The 25,762-nt window shown below is 47.8% G+C and overlaps 1 protein-coding gene across 1 annotated transcript; it reads left to right on the top strand.

Moving 5' to 3' along the window:
* Window positions 1-272: 272 nt before the first annotated feature.
* LOC114501558 (cartilage associated protein) lies at window positions 273-23,828 on the top strand. Its single transcript, XM_028518182.2, is given in 9 exon segments — window positions 273-672; window positions 675-853; window positions 5,289-5,438; window positions 9,628-9,654; window positions 9,656-9,800; window positions 14,321-14,449; window positions 17,764-17,909; window positions 18,962-19,045; window positions 22,136-23,828. Coding segments are annotated over 9 exon segments (1,203 nt in total). The 5' UTR covers window positions 273-383; the 3' UTR covers window positions 22,190-23,828.
* The last annotated feature ends 1,934 nt before the right edge of the window (window positions 23,829-25,762 follow it).

The raw sequence follows: 25,762 nt of genomic DNA, 5'->3' as shown, positions 1-25,762 counted from the left end.
TCCCCTCAGTGACTATAAAGCGGCGCTAATCGACATGAACAACAATTAAAATAAAATTTAAAAAAGAAAAAGAAAAGTGGCGCTAATCTATGATCCATTAGGACAGCGTCTGCCTTTCAGACCTCAGTCCCCAAACCACTAAACAGTCAAGCCCCAACATGGATGGGACAGTGTGGGAACCAGTGGTCTGCGCGCCCTTCCAGGGCACCCTGCCCGTGAAGGCAGCTACACCAGGACCCTCCGTTTGTTAGGGGAGGGGAGGCCGGACGGGGCGGGCCTGAAGCTGTCGTCTCCGCCTCTCGGGCATTCGGCCAGCCGCATCTCGCCGTCCTTCTTCCTTCTAGCTCCTTTACTTCCTTCCTTCCCTCCTTCCGCCAGGCGCGATGGAGCCGGGACGAGGGGCGGCCGCGGCGCTGGTGGTGCTGCTGTGCGCGGGTTGCGCGCTGCGCTCCGCGCGCGCCCAGTATGAGCGCTACAGCTTCCGCAGCTTCCCGCGGGACGAGCTGATGCCGCTCGAGTCGGCCTACCGGCACGCCCTGGACCAATACAGCAGCGAGCACTGGGCGGAGAGCGTGGGCTACCTGGAGATCAGCCTGCGGCTGCACCGGCTGCTGCGCGACAGCGAGGCCTTCTGCCACCGCAACTGCAGCCTGGTGCCCGAGCCCGAGCCCGCCCCGGCCTCGCCCGCTATCCCGAGCTGCGCCTCTTCGGAGGCCTGCTGCGCCGAGCGCACTGCCTCAAGCGCTGCAAGCAGGGCCTGCCAGCCTTCCGCCAGTCGCAGCCCAGCCGCGAAGTACTGGCCGACTTCCAGCGCCGCGAGCCTTACAAGTTTCTGCAGTTCGCCTACTTCAAGGCAAGTCCGCCCCGCCCTGCGGCCCCGCCCCCCTAGGCTCTGGCCCCGCCCCCTTCGTTCCAGGCCACGTTCCACCGCCCTTACTAGACCCTGCTGTCCAACACCCAGTCCTGGCAAAGGACGTCTCCACACCCCGCCCCTTCTTCATCTTAGAGGTGGAGATACTTCAGCTAAGGCAGTGCATACATAGAACGTCTAGCAAAGTGGCACCCGGCCAAGTGCCTGGTAATAGTTACCTGTTATTGGAAGGAAGATTCATCTTTTCAGTATATGCCATTAAAATCCCTTTTTCCAAGCGAGTGGTGACTTTCAATAATAGAGCCAAAGAGGACCTGAGGAGCTGGCCAGTCCCTTTGAAAGAGGAGGAGATGGAGGCCAGGAAAGGGCAGGACTCGTGGTGAGGGCACATCCCTGCCCGAGGAGCAGAATTTAGCAGTGATTCATCAGGGCTGGCGCTCTCTACTGTCTGTCTTTCATCTGGAATTCAACAGCAGTCGGCCTCCTCCTTTGGGCTGCTTAGATTCTGTCTGTGATTGCTGGCTAAGAATAGTCACAAATTACAGTCTGCTATATCCTCTGAGTCCTTACTCTGGGGACCCACGAGTTTTAAGAATGGGCTGAATTCCCTGTTACTGGATAAAGAGGCTTGAACTTGGCGAGTCTCCACTGGGTTTTGCCAAGAGAGCCCCCTCAAAGCCCACATTCTCCTTTATCTAATTGAAAACGATTTTTTAAAGGAATATATTGCATTTATTTTAATGACTACAGAATTAGATGCAGGGCATTGGCCAGGCTCAGGAGGTGGAAGTTGGTTGTTTGTTTTAACTTGGCTTTGAGTCTTTGGCCTGCAAGACCTGTTTTTCATATTTCCACTGAGACAGCCACGTGTGTATTGCAGTCACAGGAGTGTAACAACAGCACAAAACCCCAAGTGGAAGAAAAGCTGGGTTCTTTTATGCTTGGGTGCAGTTTTATAAAACATACCAGTTTTGTGACTGTTTGTCCTGGCAATAAAAAAAGGTTTAAAAATGGAACCAGAAATAAGATTAATACATTTCCAGGACATTGAAAAATAATGGCTAGCTCCTACAAACACTTTTTTAAGCAAAAAAAAAAAAAAAGACTTGTTAAATTATTTCTCTTTTTTTTTGTATAGCTTTTGGCAAAGACAGAACCAAAATTGAATCACATAATCTTTACTTGTAAGACTTGGGAGTAGCAAAAGCTCTGATTTCTTTAATGTGTAGATGAATTTGAAACAAGCGACATAGGGAGGAGGGGAGGAGCATTTTACTCGATGTGCCCGTAAGGCCTGGGTCTTCTCCTTGGTCGCGGTGTCCTCAACGTTTAGGAAGTTCATAGCTTCTCTTCAAAACCACTTATAGGTCTTGTTGTAACAATCCCTCAAAAGTCAATAAAATACCATCTGTCATAGTATTTTGAGATCTCTTTAGGGCAGAAAAACGTTAAGAATTTTATTAATAAATATTAAGAATCTTCATTGCTTCAACTGAAAATCACTGAGAGTGATTTTAGGTGGTGACATTGTATGTTGTTGTTTTTTGTTGTTGTTGTTGTTGTTCCTTAATGATGTTTATATTTTCACGTTTGTTTCTGGGTAGAGAGAAAATGATCTGTGACAGGCAGGTATATCCTCCCTGACTCCGAAAGGCAGAGGTAGATGGTGCTGGCTCCTGTGGCGGATTTGGGTAGATGCCCCCGTGCTGGGCTGATGGCAGGCCTTTGTGTCCATGCTGAAGGCCAGAGGCCTGATTGAACACGCGGAGAGGGAGGGTGAGTTCAGGCTGCCAGAAAGAGGTGAGGAGGTGCGGATGTGCCTCTTGTAGAGAAGGGGCCATCCTCCTGGTGTGTAGCTCTCAGTCCCACTAGAGACCTCATGTCACCAGCCACCTTAGTTCATGTCATGTCTATGGGTTCTGTCTGTGGCTGCCATCTCCTTGAAATGCTCAGCTTCCCCACAGGCCAAGAGAGAAGTGGGGTCCAGCGCTTTATCAAACCCTTAATGACTGTGAGCAGACTGAGCCGGCCCCCTCGCAGGCGCCCTGGTCCCATCCTTTGCCTGGATGTGGACTCTGTTCTTTCCCAACCCCAAGGCCTGCCACCTCACTGATTTAGGGGTGGCTCGTTTGGCAGGTAGCTGGGGTCCTCTCCTGCAGGTGGCTCTCTCTGTCAGGATCCCGTGGCTGGGTAGGGGCTACCACCCCGCTTCTCCAGAACCCGGCTGGGGTCTGTCTCAGGTTTAGCTGCCAAGATGTGGCTTCATCTTCCAGCTGGCTGAGTCTGCGTTCAAGTGCACAGAATCACTCTTTCCTCTTCAGGAATGGGTTCTACTTTGTAAATGCAGGTCCTGCGTGAGAGGCCTTAAAAATCCCACTGCGTGCCCCTCTTTCTACATGCTCTCCTGAGAATCTGAGAACCTCATTTCACTGGCAAATGCTGTCAAACGGCTGCATTCATACCTCCTCCCTTCCTTCCAGCTGCCAGGCTGGCCTTTCCCGGCCAGGACTGTAGAGCTTTACGTAGAGCCCTTTCCGACGCAGTCTGCAGGCCACTGAGGGGTATTCCCAAAACACCAGCACGGACGACACGTGGGAGTCATCCCGCCCACCGCTCTCTCTTGCAGCCCCCGCTGTTGTCTCTAACTGCCGTGGCTCTGTGCCACCCTTTGATTCTCAGGAATCCAAGTGTGACAAGTATCCCTTTCCTTTCTCTCTTCAAACTTGATTCTCCCATCCCTGCCTCCAAGTGTCCCTCGGGACTGGCTGAAGGAGTCTCTGTGCTTGTGTGTGGTGCCTGCCCTGCCCCCACCAGGTTGTGCCGTGATCCCAGAGGATGCCCAGAGCTGGGATGTCAGTGTGTGTGTGTGTGTGTGTGTGCACGGGGGTGTCCTCTGGTTGTCGGTTGTGTGTCCATACAGGGAGGTGTCCATATCCCTGTCTACCTGCCCTCCTAAGCCCCCCTCCCTCTATAGCACACCATTGCTCCCTGAAGACTTCTTCCCTCCTGGGCCCTGCCCACAAGGGCACCGCAGCTACTGCCCCGGGGCCATGGACCTTGCTTCTCCTGAAGCTGCAAAGGGAAACTTTTTAGGGGAGTCTCCCTCTCTCCCTCTTCTCCTTTCAGGCCAGCCGGCTTCTGCCCACAGCGCCCTCTCCCAGTTCTTCCTCTCACTTGCCAAGTTCCCTCAATGGCCCGGGGCTTTTGTCACATGAGTAATTTCTGTGTTTTGTCCAGAAGTTACCTCCCATGAAACAGATAAGCTCAGAATCAGTTGGCCACCGCCTAACTGGGCAGATGAGAAAGGGGAAAAGAGATCAAAAGGTGGATCACTTTTCATGATAGCATTATGTAGTCACAACGTCGTGTCCCAGTCACTGAGCCTGTGTGCTGCCAGGAAGTGTACCAGGCGCGAGGAATGACACTGCTGGGTCCTAAAAGGACCATACATAGTCTGGATGGGGAGAGAGATGCATTAGCTGAGCCCACAGAGTGGTGTGAAAGCGGGAAGACAGAACATCGGGAACATAGAGGGCTCTTAATCAGGGTTGCCAGGAGATAGGGAGGACTCACTTCAATGCGTGGTGCATGAAGGCAGGGATTTTTTTTTCCCTGTTTTGCCTGTGGTTAGTTTCTAGAACAGCGCCTAGCATGTAGGAGGCTCTCCACAGATATTTGCTGAGTGAGTGACTGAGTGGAGTGAGGAGATGGTGGCAGTCGCCGAGAACAGTGAACCGAAGGTTCTGCGAGAAACTTGGGAACTTATCGCGGTGTCAGGGGTTGGGCAGGAAAGATGTGGTATAATCATTGGGGTGAGTGGAGGGACATTCATTAACAAGGCAGTTATGTACAGAGGCTGGTGACAGTGGCGTGTGACTACCCCGAGGCCAAAGGGGCGAAGGAGACAGCCTGGAAGGAGAGAGACTGTATACACAGAGGGCCACCTTGAGAGGAGCTGTGACTGTCAGTTGAGGGACAAGAGGAGGCTGAGGCTACCAGGCAGGGAGGGAGCCAGGAGACTAAATAACCCAACCTTACTCTCTCCTCTCCCTCTAGTCTCCTTAATGGGGTTCATCATTGATGAACTCCACTGGAGGCTGGAGGGCAGAGTAGTCGATTGTTATAGTTCACACAGGTCACAAAGGCCAGCACTCCTGGGGTGCAGAGCAGGATGGAGATGGGGGAGAGTAGATGATGAAAGCCCCCCCCACCCCAGGCCATCTGGTCACTTTCAGGGAATAAACGCATGTCCAAAGTAGCTGGACCAGGTCTTGATGGGCCACAGAAGTTGCTGAACCCTCAGCTGGAAACATTGTATAGAAACAAAAAGTTACTGAAAGACCCAGTAGACCTGTTTGGCAAAAATCACTGCTCACCATCCATTGAGTCGCTTTTGTCTTTCTTCTTTGTGCTTCAGGCAAATAATGTTCCGAAAGCAATCGCAGCTGCGCACACCTTTCTACTGAAGCACCCCGATGACGAAATGATGAAGAAAAACATGGCTTATTACAAGAGTTTGCCTGACGCTGAGGACTACATTAAAGACCTGGAAACCAAGTCATATGAGGTATGGCTGGAGTTCTGCACGGTGGTCGGTTGCAATGTGAATTGTCGAAGAAGAACAGTTCCAGCTATGGAAGGACTTCTAGTGATTTTTGATGGCATTTGATGAATACCATGAAAGTAGAAATAAGTGACTTTTTAGCATTGACCCATTTAGGAATGAGATTTTGCCCTGGCTGGTGTGACTCAGTGGATTGAGCTTGGGCCTGTGAACCAAAGGGTTGTGGTTCAGTTCCCAGTCAGGGCATGTGCCCCAGTCATGGGCCAGGTCCCCAGCAGGGGGAGTGTGGGAGGCAGCCACACATTGATGTTTCTCTCTCCTTCCCTTCCCCTCAAAAATGAATGAAATCTTTAAAAAAAATGAGATTTTGCATTCCATGACGCTATTAAAGCCACCTTTCCTGTAAATGTTACATTTTAGAAATGTGGTCATTTGATTGTTCAGTGTTCTTAAATTATTTTTTATTGAATTTGCTAATACAGTTGTCCCAATAGTTCCCCCTTTGTCACCCTCCACCCAACACCCCTCACTCCCTCAGGCCATCCCCACACCATTGTTCATGTCCATGGGTCATGAATATAAGTTCTTAGGTTACTCTACTTCCTATACTGTCCTTTACATCCCCATAGCTATTCTGTAACTACCTAGTTGTACTTCTTAATCCCCTCACCTCTTCAGCCACTCCCTTTTGCCCCTCTCCCATCTGGCAACCATCAAAATGCTCTCTGTATCCATGATTCTGACCATGTCCTTCTTGCTTGCTTAGTTTGTTTTTTTATTATTTTTTAAAAGATTTTATTTATTTATTTCTAGATAGAGGGGAAGGGAAGGAGAAAGAGAGGGAGAGGAACATTGATATTCAAGCGAAACATCCATTGGCTTGCACATCCCCAACTGGGACCTGGCCCATAACCCAGGCATGTGCACTGACTGGGAATTGACCTGCAACCTTTCTGCTGGAGGGCCAGCGCTCAATCCACTGAGCCACACCGGCCAGGGCAGTTTGTTTTTTAAATTCAATTGTTGATAGATACGCATTTATTGCCATTTTATTGTTCATCGTTTTGATCTTCTTTTTCTTAAATAAGTCCCTTTAACATTTTGTATAGTAATGGTTTGGTGATGATGCACTCCTTTAGTTTTTCCTTGTCTGGGAAGCTCTTTATCTGCCCTTTGATTCTAAATGATATTTTTGCTGGGTAGAGGAACTTTGGCTGTAGGTCTCTGCTTTTCATGACTGAATATGCCTTGCCAATCTCTTCTAGCCTGCAAAGTTTCTTTTCAGAAATCAGCTGACAGTCTTATGGGAATGCCCCTGTAGGTAACTAACTGCTTTTCTCTTGCTGCTTTGAAGATTCTCTCTTTATTTTTAACCTTTGGCATTTTAATTATGATGTGTATTAAAGTAGGCCTCTGTGCATCCATCTTGTTTGGAATTCTGTGTTTCCTGGACTTGAATGTCTATTTCCTTTATCAAATTAGAGAGATTTTCTTTCATTATTTTTTTTCAAATAGATTTCCAATTTCTTGCTCTTTCTCTTCTTCTTCTGGCACTCTTATGATGTGAATGTTGGGCCTCTTAAAGTTGTCCCAGAGGCTGCTTACACAATCCTTGTTTGCTTCTTGTTGTTCTGATTGGTTGTTTTTTGTTTCCTTATATTCCAAATAATTGATTTGATTCTCACCTTTATTAATTACTGTAGTTTCTCTGTAAATTGTCCTTTGTTGCAATTAGTGTATCTTTTTTTTCTAACTGAATTGTTTTTATGCTGTTGAGGTCTTCCCTAACTTCCTTGAACATCTTTATAATCAGTGTTTTGAACTCTGCATCTGATAGATTGCTTATCTTCATTTCATTTAGTTGTTTTTCTGGAGTTTTTATCTAGTCTTTCACTTGGGTCATGTTTCTTTGTCTTCTCATTTTGGCAACTTCCCTGTGTGTGTTTCTATGTATTAGGTAGAACTACTATGACTCCTTGTCTTGGTAGTATGGCCTATAGGGTCCAATCTGTGTACTCGAAGTATGCCCTCCATGTGCACTGAGTACACCCTTCTCTTGGTTGCTGTTGGCAGACCAATGGAAAGATTTACCCAGACCAGTCAGCTGCAAGGACTGGCTGTGACCACTGGCTACCAAGCTCTGCCCTCTGTGGAGGATCAGCTGTACAGGGGCAGGGTGATGGCTCTGACATGGCCTGTAGCTGTCTACTTGGTGTACAGGCTCTGAGATTTCCCAGATGGTTCAGGCTAAGGTCAGCCCCCACCTGTGTTTTTCCCTGGGCCATCCTTCCTGAGCTATAAAGCAGTCTAAGAAGGCTGCTGCTTGTGCTGGGCTTGGAGATTCCCAGGCAAAGCCAAACTGTGAATCTAGACTGGTTGCTGCTTGTGCTGGGCCTGGGGCCACTTAGCAAGAGGTTTGGAGGCTCGGGGCTCACTGAGGCCAGCTATTGCTTGTTTGATAGGATTTAGGAAGTTGTGAAGCATGAGCCAAGATCAGCCATTCGTATGGAAAAATCATGGTTAACAGTTTTGGGGGATCTGTAAATTCAGTGGGACAGTCTCAGGGCATCTCCAGGGTGGGGCAACCAGTGTTAGCCAGGTTGATGGAGTCTCAGACATAGCACCAGACTGCTGGTTCTGTGGTTCTGGGGCGAGGACTCAGAAAGGGATAATGGCCTCTGCCCACCTTCCTGTCTGAGAGAAAACTGTCCCCCAGCTTTTGTCTTGATGCCAGACACTTCAGTTCCTCCTCATATGCCACTGGTGCCTTTCAAGCTGCTACCCTGGTGCTAGAGCTCAGAGAGAGTGCGTGTGGGTTCTTTATGGGGAACTGCTTGGGACTCCAGAAGTTTCTTCCACCCACTCAATCCCCACTGGTTTTTGCAACTACAGTTATGAGGACTTATCTCCTGGGGAACCCTAGGCTGGGGGGCCCGGTGTGGGGCTGGGACTCCTTGCTCCCAAGATATTCCTCCCAAATTTTTATCTCCCACATGTGGGTGAGGAACCAGCCTGTTCTGTGTCTGCATCCCTCCTACCAGTGTGGATGGATGTGGTTTTTTAATTCCATAGATGTCTGACTTCCATTCAGCTTGATTTCTGTCGGTTCTGAGCGATGGTTGTTCTATATTTTAGTTGTACTTTTGAGGTGGTTGTGAGAAGAGGGGAGCCATGTCTGCCTACACCGCCATCTGCCCCCTGTTTACTTCAAGGCCTGTCTTGGCCCCTCCAGGGTAGCAGGTTTTGGCATGAATCCAAGATCTCTACTTCTTTCTTGTGAGACTACACCTCTTCCTCAGCCCTCGTTGTTTCTCTTCTACCTGGTCTGGTCAACAGGTAGCAGAAATTCCTCAAAGTTTCCACTGCCTGGCACGTGGCTGACCTCCCCAGGAACTGGAGCTGATGTGTGGCCTTCCTGTGTAGTACTTCATTCTCAGGGCACAGTGGTTCGACTGCTGCTCTGAAGCTTCTGTCTTTTCCTCGGTGCAATCTATAAGATCGACTTCACTGAGGTATAATTTATGTAACATTTAATTTTGAATTTTAAATACGCAATTTAACGGGTTTGGACAGATATATGCAAGCCTGTCACTACCACCATAATTGTGACACAGAGTATTTTCACCTCCCCTAAAATGCTCCCTTGTGTCCCTTTGTAGTCAGGCCTTTGTCCCAACCCCTGACCTCTGGGCGCCACTGCTGTGATTTCTGTCACTGTTGTTTCCCCTTTATCCTTGACTCAAACCTGATTTGATTATTAAGCACCTGCTACTTTTATAATGAAATGAAATAAGAAATGTTCCATTGCCCTGGCTGGGTGGTTGAGTTGGTTGGAGGGTCGTCCCATGCACCAAACTGTTGCAGGTTCGATCCCTGGTCAGGGCACATATAAGAGGCAACTAATCCATGTTTCTCTCTCACACTGATGTTTCTCTCCCTCTCTCTCCCTTCTTCTCTCTCTCTAAAATTAATAACTATATCCTCAGGTGAAGATTTAAAAAGGGTAGAAAAAACAAGGCATAAATTAAGTCACTAATTGGCTTCCTATTTAATTAAGGGCCAGCGCGGTCCCTTCAGAATTAGTGAGAATGGAGCTCTGTGATGGTCCGATTCCTCTGGGAGGGCAGGTGCACCTCCTGTCCCGCCTGTCCCGTCTGGGACTTTCATTGTCGGCCTCTCCTTGCTCCCCCAGAGCCTGTTCATTCGAGCCGTGCGGGCGTTACAACGGCGAGAACTGGAGGACCTCCATCACCGACATGGAGCTGGCCCTTCCCGACTTCTTCAAAGCCTTTTATGAGTGTCTCGCAGCCTGCGAGGGCTCCAGGGAGATCAAGGACTTCAAGGACTTCTATCTGTCCATAGCAGGTTGGTGGGACTGGATCCCAGCCGGCAGGGGGATAGCTGCCCGTGGCCTCCAAGGAGCCTTGCTGGGCACGGCCAACGCCTGCGCAGATCAGACCCGGCAGGCGCTTCTGGAGAGACGGGAGTGTCGTGTCCGAGCCCAGACCTGCAGAGGGCGCTTATCCCATCAGCCCTGCCCGATCACAGGTTCCCCACGGGCTTCTGCAAAAACAAAAACAGGCTCATGAGTAACTCGTGCCTCATGTTACTGAAATAACTCGAATGGTGGAATTTTGCCAGCACACAGAAAGGTAGAAGGAAGAGTATAATGAACCTCTAAGTAGTTGTCACTATGATAACTTTTGGGAAAAAATATCCTGATCATGAAACAATGCAGGTTCATTATAGGAGGTCTAGAAAACACAGGAAAGAATGAAGAAAGTGCATGTAAAGCCCCATCCAGAGGGAGCCCGGATTTCCCTAGGGGTTCTCGTCTCCCTCTGGTGGGCAGCATCACGCCAGAACACGGGGAGTGGCCATGAAGAGATTTCCCGAGCTGGCTGTGGGAACGGCGATCCTAAGCACTGCCCTGGTAGCAAGGGTGCCCTGGTCAATCAAGCCTGGGTGTGAGCTGGGTGTGGCCTGCCTCCTGGAGAGGCCCTGGGCCCTTGGATGGGTCAAAGCTCGGAGAAATCTTGTCATTTGGGGTCATTGAATCCGGACTTTTTTATTTTTTACATTTTTTTTTGCTTAGGTGTGCCTTTTTCTACAGAATACCTTTTTTTTCCCTTGCCAAAACCATTTTCTTGTGAAAAATTTCAAACATTCAAAAAATGATAGATGAACCCCGGCTGGTGTGGCTCAGTGGATGGAGCGCTGGCCTGTGCACCAGAGGTTGCCAGTCGGTTGGCAACTGGTTGCCTGTGGGGCATGTTAGGGGGGTAACATCCATGTTTCTCTCTCCCCCTTCCCTTCTCTCTTGAATGAAAATGAAATAAACCTTTAAAAATGTTTAAAACAAGGTAGCTTAAAAAAAAACTCTTGCCTGCCTGGCTGGCATAGCTCAGTGGATTGAGCGCAGGCTGCGAACCAAAGTGTCGCAGGTTCAATTCCCAGTCAGGGCACATGCCTGGGTTGCAGGCCGTGACCCCCAGCAACTGCACATTGATGTTTCTCTCTCTCTTTCTCCCTCCCTTCCCTCTCTAAAAATAAATAAAATCTTTTAAAAAAAGAGGTTTCAGAACTCTTAAAAACAAACTCTTAACTAGATACCAGGCTCTATTCTCTACTTTCTATGTGCAGTATCTCACTGCTGCAGCCCCATGAGGAAGGCGACAGCATTCTCCCCATTTTATGGCTGAGAAAGCTGAGGCACAGAGAGTATTGTGTTTATTGTTCTCAGGGGAAGGGCTGGGATCTGAACCCAGGATGTCTGACTGCAGGGTCTTACCTGTTAACCCTAATGAAATAGTGTCTTACCAGGTGCGGAACATTATGCTTACACTTTGTTTTGTTTTTAGTAGCCAGCACAGGCACATTGTATGAGCTGTGAAAGAGACAAAAGGCCGAGCTGTGGAAAATGAGTCTCCTTCTGTAGCAGTCAGGGCCCGACTGGCCACAGATGGCACACGTCCACCAGGGTAGCTCACCAAGGGTTATCTACTGAAGTATGGGTGAAGGGGACCCCAAAGGGCAACACGGGACCCCCGGGGCTACTAGTAGTGAGCCATTTTCTCCTGGGTGAGGGGAGGGAGGAGGTACAGGCAGCTAAAAGGAGGTCTTGCTTCCATCCACTTCTCTTCTGCCCATACCACTCACCCCCAAAGGCAACCATTTTTACTAGCTTCTGCTTTATACTTCTTAAAGGTTTCTTCTTAATAAAAATAATCAGAGATAAGTTATTTTTGATATACCTAATATAGATAAGTAGATCGCTAGGTAGGTAGGTAGGTAGATAGGTAGATAAAGATATGTAGGGAATATTAGTTTTTTTAATTTTTATTTTATCTTTAAATAATTTCAAACCTATAGAGAAGTTGCAAAAATAGAAAGAACTCTCATATACTTCTACCCAGATTCACTAATTTTTTTTACTGATAGAGAGAGAGAGAAAGAGAAACATCGACTTATTGTTCAACACACCCAAGCACTCATTGGTTGATTATTGTATGTTCCCTGACCGGGGATTGAACCTGCAACCTTGGTGTATAGAGATGATGCTCTAACCAACTGACATACCCAGCCAGGGCCAGATTCACTAATTTTTGACATTGGTTGTGCTACTTTATCATCCTCTCCCTGTGTGTGTGTGCATAACTGTTCTTATTTCAGGACCACATGAGAGTGGGTTGCACACATCATGACCCTTGAACCCACAACACTTTAGTGTATTTCCTAAAAACAGCAATACTCCCTGCATATCCACAGTGCGGTCATTACATTCAAGCGATTTAATATCAGTTTAATAGTTTTATCCAATCAGCAGTCCATATCCTAATTTTGTCAGTTGTCCCAATAATATCTTTTCTATTCAATAGAAACTTTTTTGTCTGTTACAATCCAGCTGAGGGTCATTATTCCTAATTATTTTCTTCTTTAGTGTTTTTTTTTTTAATTTGGATCAGTTGCTTGGCCATTCTTTGTCTTTTTATGCCGCTGATATTTTTTAAGAATTTAGGCCCATCACTTCATAGAACATTCCTCAGTTTGGGTTTCTATATTCCTCACAGTTATGTTCAGGCTGTGCCCACTTGGCTGGGACATTACAGAAGTGCCCTTCTCGGGGCACCACATCCAGGTGGGCGTGGTGGCTGTTTGCCCCTGACTGGCGCTGCTAATTTTTAAGCATTTGGTTAAGGTGTGTTTCAGCTTCCACCTTCTCCACAATGTAATTACTATTTTTCCTTTTGAAAATAATAAATAATTTGTGGAGAGTGTCCATCGAACTCTGTGTCTCCCCCAACCCCCAATCCTCTGATTTAGCATCTTCTGAGGGTTCTTGCCTGAATCATTTTTTAAAAGATTTTATTTATTTATTTTTAGAGAGGGAGGGGAGGGAGAAAGAGAGAGAGAAACATCAATGTGCGGTTGCTGGGGGCTGTGGCCTGCAACCCAGGCATGTACCCTGACTGGGAATCGAACCTGCGATGCTTTGGTTTGCAGCCCGTGCTCAATCCACTGAGCTATGCTAGCCAGGGCTGAATCATTTTTTTTTTTTTATAAAAGGTTGTATATATACAAATCTGTTTTCCCCTTATTTTCATGTCTGCTTCTTTCCTACAGAATAGGTACTATACTTGATACACTGTTGTGTTCTTTGTTTATTCCACTCAACCACATGTCCTAACAAGTGCAGAGACGTTGTGTCTTTTTTTTTTCAGTTGCTACTGAATACTTCATTGCTGGGAGCGGGGACAATATACTATGGTGTATTCAATTATCTGATGGACATTTGGGGTGTTCCAATATTTTGTTATTACATATAACATTGCAATGGGAAATTTCAGGGTTTTTTGTCTAATTATGGAGGCGTATTTCTAAAGTCACTTTAAGTGGGACTGATTGTGCAAAGAGTAAGTGTTTCTGTAAATTATGTAGTATTTTGTTACCATTTTGCATTTCTACCAGCAATGTAAGAGAGTGCCTGTTCTTCTACAGTCTTTCTAGCAAAATGTGCACCATTATTCTGGAGCCCTTTGCTTCTAGTTGCATGAAGGGAGAAAAGGCAGGGGCCAAGGACCACATGGGAGATTTTGGGGGACCAGGCCAAGACAGCATTCATTAGTTGCTACATTTCACATTTCATTGGCACATCTAGTCACGTGGCCCCCACTTAACCGCAAGGGAGGCTGGGAAATGTAGTCTTTGATATCTGTCTATGTTATTATATTTAGGTCCACCTATTGTTTTTCAAAGTCTTTATAGATTCTATTGTTGGTATGTGTCATACTTTATTAATTATCATCCTATTGATTGACATTTAGGTGATTTCCAAGTTTGCTGTTACGAACAGTGAGTGCTTCTGGGTGGCTATGTCTAAAAAAAGTTTCCCAGAACTAGACTGCTGGGTCAGAGGATATGTGTATTTTAACCTTTGACACATTTTGCTAAATTGCTCTTTGAAAAATGTGTTCTTGTTTTGCATCTACCAACAGAACATGAGAGTAAGTTTCACCATTGTCTCCCTAACATGGGTGTCAGCGTATTTTTAAAAACTTGCCAATATAACAGTTTAAATTATCTTCAGTGGCATTATATTTCTTAATTACATATGAGGTTTAGCATCATTTCACAATGTTTATTAGCCATTTTTATCATTTCTTCTCTCGGCATCTTTTGGACCAGTTTTATACTGGATATTTGCCCTTTTTTTTGTTAATTTTGAGAAACTTTGCACATTAAAGATTTCAGTCCTTTATCACAAGTGTTGCAGATATTTTACCTTTATCACTGATATTTTATCTTTATCATCTGGGAGGTGGGCAGAAGCATTATTGAGAAAGTAACGAGTGCACGGCTCCGAAAATGTGTGTGTGTCCTTTCAGATCATTACGTGGAAGTGCTGGAATGCAAAATACAGTGTGAAGGGAACCTCACCCCCGTTATCGGAGGCTACCCCGTGGAGAAATTCGTGGCTACCATGTATCATTATTTGCAGTTTGCGTATTATAAATGTAAGTAATCCTCTTCTTTGGAATCTTGGGCATGGTACTTAATCCTTCTAAGACTCACCTTCCCCCTCTGTAGAAGAGAGGTCACCCTTACCTATGGTTTTGAGATCAAGGTTACATCATCAGCATGGTCTGGTGACTCAGGGCGCTGACCCTGGCACCTGACTGCCTGGGTTCAATTTCTAGCTTTGCCAGTTACTCGCTTCTCAGTGTCGAAGTTGCCTCATCTGCGAACTAGACATAATAGCACTAACTAAGATGGAGATGAGGAATAAACCAGTTGATTGACATGGCATGCAGAGGGTATTCACTCACTGGCACATAGCAAACTCTGTACCAGTGTTTGTTCTTTCTGTCGTACTTCCCTCCCTCCCCATCACGGGCCTTGCTTTTCTCGATGTTAGGGTTTCATTCCAGTCGGCTCTCCCTCGGCCTGAAATGAGTTCATTCATCAGAGCATTCCAAGGGGACAAAGGGAAACAAATGCGAGAGGGAGAGTAGTTTAGAGTTCAGTCATCAGAGCCAGTCTTTTTTGGCGTTTCCTTCTCTGAAGACTGGCATTGCCGAGGGCCACTTGTTGGAGCAGCACGTACCTGGCGGCTCAGTGACGAGCACAGGGGGACTGTTAGGGACAGCTGCAGCAGGCACTCCCTTGTCCTAGCGATGAAATGCCTCAGTGGCAGGTGACTGGCCGGTCTCCCCTGGGCTCCCCTTCAAACTTAGGGGCGGCTGGCCTTGGGCATTCAGGGAAGTCCCGGGAAGAGTGACAGGTGACCTTGACTTCTCTAGCCCTCCTTCCCCCTTGCAGACGTTTGTTCTTGGTTGGGTTCTCTCTTCCTGCATCAGTCACCTTCCTTTTATCCCACCTTCTGTCCTCCTCAGGGCACACTGAAAGACTTGTCTGCTGAAGGTGAAAAGAAAAAAAAATTTCTCTACCTATATATTTTTTTAATTGTTAATTTTGGTTTCTAATCAAGGTTGCTCCTCTGAAACAGTCATTTTCACCAGGTGTTCCTGAGTTTGGTAACTTGCCTCTCTCAGGAGTGAACTTGATCTTCCGGCAGCCTGTTAGGCACCTAAGGACACAATGAAAAGCTTTGCTTTTTCAGTTGGAACATTTCCGAGATCAGCCAGAGAGGGAGGTGTGTTTTAAACAGGTGTCCTTCCCAGAAGTCCCCATCCATGGGTGGCAGGGATGAGGTCCTATTTGTCTCGGTAACCCTGGCACTGGCTCTGTGGCAGGGAATTATTTAGCACAGAGGATGCGAGTCATGTTTTCCATAATCTACAAACACGCTTCCACGTGAGACAGCTCTGAGCGCACAGTAGGTCCCCAGCAAATATTTGCTGACTACACTCTAGTGTTAAGGGGATAATTTCTTACTAGACAGTGTTTTGCTTATGAAGAGCCCTCTTTTTTAAATGCAAGTGATTGATTGGTGCCTTCTTTCAAAAAGGCTTGTAGTCCTGGCTTGTCGCAGCAAAGCACACGTCCGGGGGCTATCCGGAGAAACATCGAAGCAGAGAACCCTTTCCCTTCTCCCCGCTCTCCTTCCCCCCACCCACAGCTAGCCGGTTGCTTTTGCTCATCCACACTTGGAAGAGCGTGTTTTAATGGGAATGATGAAAAATATGTACATGGTTTAAAAAGCAACTTATGAAAACTTGAAAACATCGTAGAGAGGGCTGGATAAGGAACTATAGTCTGCCCTTCACCAGCTTCAACAACTGTCACCAACACTTTGTCAGTCTTGGGTTCGCAGTTTAGATATTTTCAGTTGGATTAAAACATAACCTAGTTTTTTTCTTTTTTAAAGGTTGTATCTATTTGTCTTTAGACAGAGGGAAGGGAGGGCGAAAGAAAGGGAAAGACATCAACGTGAGAGAGAAACACCGATTGGTGGCCTCTAGTATGTGCCCCGACTGCGGACCCAGCCCACAGCCCCGGCTGTGCCCTGACTGGAATTGAAACCAGCCACCCTTTTGCTTTGCGCAACGATGCCCAACCAGCTGAGCCACGCTGGTCAGGACACATAACCTAGTGTTTTTATGTCATTTTCATGAAAATCTCTGCTGGCGCTTCGCTGAGCTAGCCCCCTGCTAGACTTTGAAACATGGGAAGAATGCGTTGGGGCTTGGTTCTGCGTGCACAGAGCCAGAAAACGGGGAGTTTAGAAGCGTTCCAGACACTTCCAGACTTTGGCAGCTCACTGGTCTTCTGAAATCCGCACCTGCTCTCAAGATTGCCCACTCTATCAGAAACTGTGGCAAAGACTTTTAAACACTGATAACTGAAACATCTAGCTTCGCTTACTCCTCCCCAGGAAATCTTTGCTCATTAGGGTGATAGGTACACAGTATGTGCAAAATTTGCTTATCAATATTAGCTTTGTTAAAGTCTGCTGTGTCTTTTCCAGGACAGGCCTTGTGGATACCTTGGCCCTAACACCCTGGTTTTAAAGTTGTCATGACCAGAAGTAGCCACTGGGTGGCATGATGTATTCATACCCAGGCTTTGGTTATTCTGGTCAACCAGAGTTTGAACAAAGGTAGTGTTTCTGGATTATAAATTGGAGCAGATTGTGCCAGAACGAATATCCAGGGCCTTGCCACTTATCATTTCTTCTTCCTTGTCCCCTACCCTTGAGACAAATCCCAACCCCTGCGAAACTTCTATGGTAAAGGTGCTGTCATAGACAGGGCAACTCTCAGGAGGGAGGCTGGAGGTGGGAATCTCACTTCTAGGAAGTGAGAAGACCAGGTGGGTTTTCAAATCTCTTCCAGCCCAGATCGTCCACCATCCTTCTGAGTTTTCTAGATTTGGTTTAGCTGTAGAAGGGCCTGCCTGAGTCTGAGGGTTATGGTATCATCCAGATGGGTCCCAGGCGCTTAGGGACCTAGATGGTAGGGGTGGGGCGGGAGGGGGTGTGGCGCTCATTTGCTAAGCGCATCGTCCCTAACTGCCTTAGCTCCAGCTCCTTGACAGTCCAGGTCTTGGGACCCAGCCTCCTCTGGTTCCAGGGGTGTGAGCCCAGCTCTGGCCGCGGGAGCCCGAGGGGGGATGTAGTAGGCATTTCCGCACAGGCATCTGCCTAACAAGGAACCTGAACGTTTCAAAGCTCCAGGCTGCCAGGGAGACCCAGTCTGTGACCTGCCACCCAGGGATGATCCTGGTTGGTTGCAAACTACCCACCGTCTGAAGGACGGACTGCAGAAGGGGCCCGTTCCCAACCTTTTCCTTTAGGAAGCTGCACTGGAAGGAAGGGTGGCCTGAGAGAGCCCCCGATTTCCTGTTCTTCTTTTCTCCTCCTCCCCAGTGAGTGACCTGAAGAACGCAGCCCCCTGTGCGGTCAGCTACCTGCTCTTTGACCCCAGCGACCAGGTCATGCAGCAGAACCTGGTGTATTACCAGTACCACAGGGACAAGTGGGGCCTGTCGGACGAGCACTTCCAGCCCAGACTGGTGAGTGCCAGGGCGCCGCCCTGTCAGTCTCGCTTTCAGGAGGCCACCTTGCACTCGAAGACAAAGGGTTGTCTTGGAAGAAGACAAAGGGTTGTCTTGGAAATAAAGGAAACTAATTTCTTTTCCTGTTTTCATCTTTTGACATTTTACTGCTCTATTCTGATTTTTAAACCAGTACCAATTCTACAGATTTCAAACATTAGAGAAATATTTTACTTAGAAAGTGAAATTGCCCCATCATTCCACACTTTCTCTTCACCTGCTGCCTATGACTGTACGTTTAGTCATCTGTACAGCATGAATCCACTTATTTTTACAGAAACGGGCTCGTACTTCACACACGGCTTTGTTTCCTGCTTTTGTCCTCATTGAATTTCCTGGGTGACATTGGTTCACGAAACCACGCAGGTTTCAAGGGTGCAAACCACTGGAACATCGTCTGCACACTGTGTCGTGCACCCCTCACCCCAGAAACTTGCTTTGTCTTTCCAACGATTCATCACGAACATGTTGCAGGCCACGCCCACACACCTCCTTTGTTATCACTTGTAACCACATCACCATAGGCTCGTTAATGGATGCACCATCATTTACTTCCTGCGATGGACAAACTCAGCTTCACATGTGTTCGGGACTCCATGGATTATGTACTACATTCGAAAGGTCTTTTCTGAATGATCGTTGTTCTAAACTTGCACTTCCATTGGGATTTCTGTATGGTGGCCCGGTTTGCCATTCACATGTCTTCCTTTCCACCTGCACCCACGCCTTCCTGCCCCCACGCATGCCCCTCCCCCCTCAACACGCGTCTCATTCACTGGGGGCTGGCCACTTTTTTCTAAAGTGAGACATAACTCAAATACAATAAAATTCATGCTTTTAAAGTACCTACGTCACAGTTTTATTATATTCACAGAGCTGTGCGCCCGTGACCACTATATAATTTTAAATATTTTCCTTACCGCCCCCCCACCAAAAAATCCTATGCCTCCTCCAAGTTCTACCATTAAAAGGTTGGTCAGATAAACTCTTCTCTTTTTGTGTCCAAACAGGAAGCGGTTCAGTTCTTTAATGTGACTACACTCCAGAAAGAGCTGTATGACTTTGCGAAGGAAAATATAATGGATGATGATGAGGTAAGCTTTCATAGTTAGCACACGTCTGGCTAAGAGAAAAGATTACTCACATCTCCGCTAAACATCACTGGAAGGCGAGTCATCCCCGAAATAAGAAACAGAAGGGAACCTTGAGAAATGCAGTTTCTGTGGGCGTGCTAATGAAAGGCAGAGCACGGGCCTGGGGAAGATGGCTTTCTAGGAACCCGGCTGAAGGGCCGCACTCCCCAACGGTGGGGATGGTGGGACGGGCCAGAAGTCGGGAGCCGTCCAACCATCATTCTTTTACTTTATAAAAACACAGTGAATGTTCAGTTACTCATCACCCTGAAGACACTTGGAAACGCCCAAGTGATTTTTATTTGAGATTATCGTGTTTGTTTGTTTTCTGTAAATTAGGTCCTTGCTCTAATCCTGACTCTCACTCAGCTGACTCCTTTCTTGCTTACGGAGCAGTGATTGTGTGGCTGGGCGGCCTCGTCCCAGTAAAGCCATCATTAGGGGTAGCGTGGAGAGAGATGTATTTGGAACAAACTGGGAAATGCTCCCTAAGACAGCTGGGGACATGCTAGCCATTGGAGTTGGAAGAGAGCCGTGAGCTTGTTCTGGTCGGACCCCTCACTTCACAGGCGAGGAGCTTGGGGGACAGGAAAGTTCTGTGAGTTGCTAGGCCAGACCCAGGTTTGCATTTTGCATGCTGCCCACATGTAAACACAGCCGGCTACTGTGGTGTGTCAAGTGGAGAAAAATATCTTTCCAAAAAGGAGGAGGAGCTGAGTTTCTGATCATCCAGAGGCAAACTACTATTGATATTTTGGTATATATGCTTCCACTTTTTTTCGACACATTTTCTGACATATATTCATTATAAACTCAACTGTAATGATCTATCATGGCTTTTTCATTTAGCACTGTAATATGAGCAGTTTTCCTTGTTAGGTTTTTCTAGAGCAGCTTTATTGATATATTATTCACATACTATAAAATTATTCTTATTCGATTCTGTGGGCTTTAGTATGTTTATGAAGTTGTGCATGCAACACGACTATCCAGTTTTAGAGCATTTTCATCCCCCCCGAAAGAAACCCCAAACCTGTTAGTAGTCACTTCTCTGCCCTCTGCCCACCTCTCTCTCCCCTCTGCCCCCAGCCCTCGGCAGCCCCGAACCTACTCTCTGCCTCTGGATTCACCTGCTCTGGACATTCCATATGAAAGAATCACATGACATGTGGTTTTTGTGATTGGCTTTTATCAACCATAACGTTTTCAAGTCCAGCCATATCATAACATGTATCATGTTATATGTAAAAATTCCATTTTGTTACAGATTAATATTCCACATTCATATGCTGCATTTTGTTTATCTGTTCCTCTGTTGATGGCCATTTGAGTTGTTTCTGCTTTTTGGCTCTTTTTGAATAATGATGTTATGAACATGTGTGTACAAATTTTTATTTGGACAAAAATATTCAGTTCTCGTGCCCAGGGGAATATGCCTAGGTTTATCATGAGGAGTAGAATTGGTTGGCCACTGCTGGTTAACTCATTGAGAATTGCCAGATCATCTCCAAAGTGGCTGCACCATTTTACACCCCCACCAGCATGGTGGGAGGGTTCTAGTTTGCTACATCACTGTCAACACGATAGTGCTTGCCTTCTTCTTTTTTTTTTTTTTAAGATTTTATTTATTTATTTTTAGAGAGGGAAGGGAGGGAGAAAGAGAGAGAAAGAGAAACATCAATGTGTGGTTGCTGGGGGCCATGGCCTGCAACCCAGGCATGTACCCTAACTAGGAATCGAACCTGGGACACTTTGGTTCTCAGCCCGCGCTCAATCCACTGAGCTATGCCAGCCAGGGCACATTTGCCTTCTTTATTGTAGCCATCTTGTAGGTGTGAAGTGTTATCTCATAATCAAAGCAGTTTTGATTTGCATTTGTCTAATGACCAATGATGTTGGACATCTTTTCATATGCTTATTAGCCATTTGTATATCTTCTCTGGAGAGATGTCTCGTCTGTTCAAACATTTAGCCCATTTTTTAATTGGGTTGCTCGTCTTTTTATTGTGGAGTGGTAAGAGCTGTTTTTATGTCCTGACTGTAAGTCCCCTGCCAGATGTGTGAATCGCAAATATTTTCCCACAATCTGTGGGTTGTCTTTTTCATTTTCTTAATGGCGTCTTAACACACAAACGTTTTAAATTTTGGTGAAATCCAGCTTATCTGTTTGTATTTTGTTACTTGTGTTTTTGGTGTAGTATCTGAGAAATAAATGATTGCCCAATCCAAGTTCACAGCTCCTATGTTTTAAGATTTTTATAGGGTTAGCACTTACATTTAGAACTACAGTCTATTTTGAGTTAATTTTACATATAATGTATGCATAACGACATGCAAAAAATCCCCACAGCTAATGACATAGTAAATGCTGAAACAGAATACTTTTCTTCTAAGGCTGGGAATAGGACGACGCTGTCCACTCTCTTTCTATTTGACATTGTGCTAGAAGTTTTAGCGAGGGCGGTTTGCAAAGGAAAATAAATAAAAGGCATCCAGATTGAAAAAGAAGTGAAACTACCACGATATTCATAGAAAACATGGTCTTGTCATTTTCACTGTCAGGGTGAGGATGTTCTCCTCTTCCTCCTTTGCTGGGTCGTTTTATCATGAAGATTCAGTAAAGCTCTCTCACGTCACCAAGGAGGAAACTAATTCAGAAAAAGAACCCAGGTCCTGGTCCTTCAGAAGCTCACGGGCTGGTGAGCAGGGCAGAGAGGAAGGGACAGTCCGGGTTCCTGTGGCATCACTGCTGATGGGACGGCAGAGGCGTGGGGAGGGAGGCACTGAGCAGGGAGTTTCGGAGGCTGGCAGGACTGCCCGCCTCACACTGGCCATCTGTGGGGGCTGCGGAGCACTTGACTCCAAGCTCACATGCCGTGGAAGCCGGGTGCCTTCCCAGGGAGAAGCCCAGTTCTCGGCCCAAGGACGGCGGGGAAGGCTGCTGCAGCCCCAGCAGGCAGCTGGCAGTGGCCCCTCGGAAACAGCCTCTGCCCACTAGCACCCCTAAAGCCGGGCGGCCCATGTAACAGAGTGTCCTGTTGTCTCTTACAGGGGGAGGTTGTGGAATACGTGGATGACCTCTTGGAGCTGGAGGAGACCAGCTAGTCCACAGCAGCCAGAGAGACTTTCCTTCGAAGTTTTCAGGAAACACAGACTCCTTGCCTTCCCCTCCCCCTGGCCCGAGGGGTTGATACCTCAAAGCCTCTCTTTACTCTGTGAAGTGAAAGGGAAGCCCCACCTCTCACTACATGTAACACGGGGTGAGCCTGCCCTCCCCGTGACCACACCTGCCTCCCCCTCGTCACTCCTGCTTCCTCCGCGTTCCCACCTGCCTCTCCACCTTCACACCTGTCTTCTCCGTATCCGTACCTGCCTTTCTCACCATTGCAGTCGGAAGGAGAGTCTTCTGTTTGTTTCCCCAGAAAAACTTAATATTATTTTTTAAATAAGAAAAATACTCCTAGAAGATGATGAATTGTGAAAACCTACTTCGACCTTTCTACTCTTCCAGATATTAGTCTTTCTTACCCCTGTGCCCCGATCCAGGAAAGCTGGTGGAAGACAAGGGCTAAACTTCCGCACACCCGTGGCGGTCTGCACATGGTCCGACCTGCACCGTTTCTGGCACCCCCTGAAAGAGAAGTTGGACGACAGCGTGCCTTGCAGAACTGTGGCTTTTGCTCCTCGCTTTTTGCATCTCCTGTGTCCTACCATGGTTGGTCTGTTCCAGCTGGGTACAAGACTCAGTCACTAGGCCCTGAGTTGGAAATGGAAGAAAGCAGAGGGAGTCTTGTTTCATTTGTTCCTTCAATAAATATTTATTGAGCACTGCCTATGTGCTAGGCATTGACCTGCCACTGGAGATTCTGCATTGAATAAAAGAAAAAAAAAACCCTTGCCCTCACAGAGCCTGCATTCTACAAGGAGAGACGGACAACGAATAAACGGGAGTAAATATAGGGAGGGTGTCAAGGGTGATCATTGCTGTGGAGAAAAGTAAACCAGGCAAGGTGGCAGGGTAGCCTGGAGATGGGGCTGCAGTTTTAAGTAGGGTGGTCAGGGAAGGCTTCAGGTGACAGCAGAGCAGAGGCCTCAGGTAGCAGGTCTCAGGGAAAAGCATCTAGGCAGAGGGAACAGCACGTGCAATGCTTTCCAGGGAGAACACCTTGCTGTGATCAGGGACCCGCAAGGAGGCGCTGGAGATGAGTGGGCAAGGGGAAGGATAGAAGGACAAGGGGCTCGAGACTCGTGAGTATGGCAGAGTGGGGAGAGGACAGATGGCCTAGGGCCTTGCTCAGCATGTAGGGCCTTTGGCTTCTCTAACTGGGATGGAAGCCCCCGGAAGGTTTGAGCAGAGGAGTGCCTTGACTTCCATTTCACAAGGATTATTCTGGCCGTCCTGTTGTGAAAACCCTGAAAGTGAGCAAAGCGGAAGCAGGCATACGGGTTAGGAGGCTCCTGCAGAAGCCCAGGCAAAGGGAACGTAGGCTTGGACCTGGGGGTAGTCATGGAAAGGAGGCTAAGTGCTCAGATTGTGCATTCATTTTGACAGCAGGGCCAATAGAATTTGCTGACAGATCGGAAGGTGACCTCAAGGTTTTTGGCCTGGTTAACAGATAGGATGGAATTGCCATTTCCAAAGATGGGGAAGATGGGGGGAAGGATAAGTAAAGAGTTTTGTGTAAAGCAGGCTGAGTATGGGGTGAGAGGTGCAGGCTGCAGACCAAATTTGAGTTTTCTCAGGCCTGGTCTGCTGCAGAGCCTGAGACAGGGATCTGGATGCGTGTGGTTAATTGCCGTGAAAGCCTCCACCAGTTGGTTATTGACTGTGCGTTAGTGGGCGGGGGTGCCTTTGAAGACAAGTAGCTTGGTTAACCCAGTTCTCCGGAAAAGGGACTGTGGACCACTGGCGGCCAACAGGCTGGCCCAGAGGGAAGGGGGGAAGGCGGAAAGGATGGGGGTGCTGCCCTGTGAAGGGGACCTGGGAGGAGATCCACAGCACCTGCTACTGAGCCATCTGCATGTGAGCATGTGAATGCTACTTGAAGCCAGGAGGCTGGATGGGCTCATCTTGACTGTATGTATATATTGAGAAGCCAGAGAAAAGGGCCAGGGGAGGAGCCCCAGGGGTCCTCTGGGCCATGAGAAACCCATCAAGGAGACTGAGAAGGAGCTGCCTTTCGGACTGGAGAAAACGGACTGGAGAAAATGGGAGTGAGGTGCTCTGGGCTTTTGTTATTCAACCTTATTCTCTCCTCCAATAAGCTCCCTAGCCTAGTCAGCATGCTCCCGGGATGGAGGCAGGAGCAGACAGGACTTTTCCACAGCGGTCTGGAATGGGCTGAAAGGACACTGAGTTTGGGGTCTTTCGTGTAAGGATGATTAACTGCCGGTGGAAAACACACCTTTGCTTTTCCAGGCTTCCTTTTCCCTCATCTCCCTGTTCCAGCCTCTGGGGACCTGAACGTGCCCTCTCTCTCCTTCGGTCCTATCCTACGCCCTCATCCCCTTTCTCCTGAGAACGCTTCCTCTTTCACCTGCACTAAGTCCTCCTGTCAGGATCTTCTAGGCTACCCAACTACTGTGGCTTTGGCTGAATTTGCCCAGGGGGCTGTATGGCCAAAGGAGTCAGTGTTATTGCCATTCCTGATGTCCAAAGTCAAGGCACCCCAGTCCCGCGATGAGTCGGATCCTCTATGGCTTCTGACCGTGAGATGCTGGGTTGGTTCTCCTTGCTTCCCTTGTCCCACCCTCTACTCTACCAAAGAAGCTTCTTTGGAAGTCAGTGGGGAAGAAGATCATCGGTCAGGACTACGAAGTAGAGGGGGACCCAGTGAGTGCCCTCCCCCAGCATCCCTGAGTCATGGAGGTGGTGGACCCTCCAGCTGTTCAACTCTCCCGAAGCTCCGGGCTGCTGTGGTCCTTCCCCGCCGTGCAGAAAAGTGCAAGGAGACCACCGAAGGGACAGGGCTGGGCGCGGTGGTCTGACTCCACCCCTGCTCCCTGCAGAGCTTCCATTCAGTCCTCTTGCTTAGGTCCTGAGCCTGGGCTGAGCTTTTTGTGGAGGATGTGTTTCCGCACAGGGTCGAGTGGCAGTGGTAGTGGCGGGGTCCTCATTCACTCTCTGAACTTGGCCTCTTTCCACCGGGGACTGAAAAGCACCTCCACCTCCATCCTGGTAATGGCCCCCGAGAAAGAAACCCTGGGGACGGCGTGGTCAACATTGTCAGCACTTTGCGTTGATTGAAGGGTGTAGAACTGAGTTACTAAGCTTTTTATTTCAAAGGAGACCAAACTGGTCTCTATACACACATGCATGCGTGCACGCACACACACACGAGCCAATTCCTTCAAACCTACCATGAAACCCCAGTGTGCAGGCTGCACCCAACGACCTCAGCCCAGCGCCTCCCTGAATGGGTGTCTTGGAAGAGCCTAGAAGAGCCTTGTGCTGAGACCTCCTGGGTTCAGCCTCAGTCTGGTCTTTTGAAAAAAACAAACCTATGTGTGAGCTTTGCGGGAGTTGCCAGACCCGCCTATGATGCCTCACTTGCCCTCTGACCCACCAAACGCATGCAGTGTTTGGTTTCCACAGGTCACCCACCCTGTGTGTGTGTGTGGGGGGGATCTGTCCAGCCGCACTGCCACCCTGGTAACCCAGGCAGGGGCACCCACTGG

This window comes from Phyllostomus discolor, chromosome 7 (assembly GCF_004126475.2).
Source record: "Phyllostomus discolor isolate MPI-MPIP mPhyDis1 chromosome 7, mPhyDis1.pri.v3, whole genome shotgun sequence".
Classification (NCBI taxonomy): domain Eukaryota; kingdom Metazoa; phylum Chordata; class Mammalia; order Chiroptera; family Phyllostomidae; genus Phyllostomus; species Phyllostomus discolor.
This window is presented reverse-complemented; position numbering and strand designations above follow the sequence as displayed.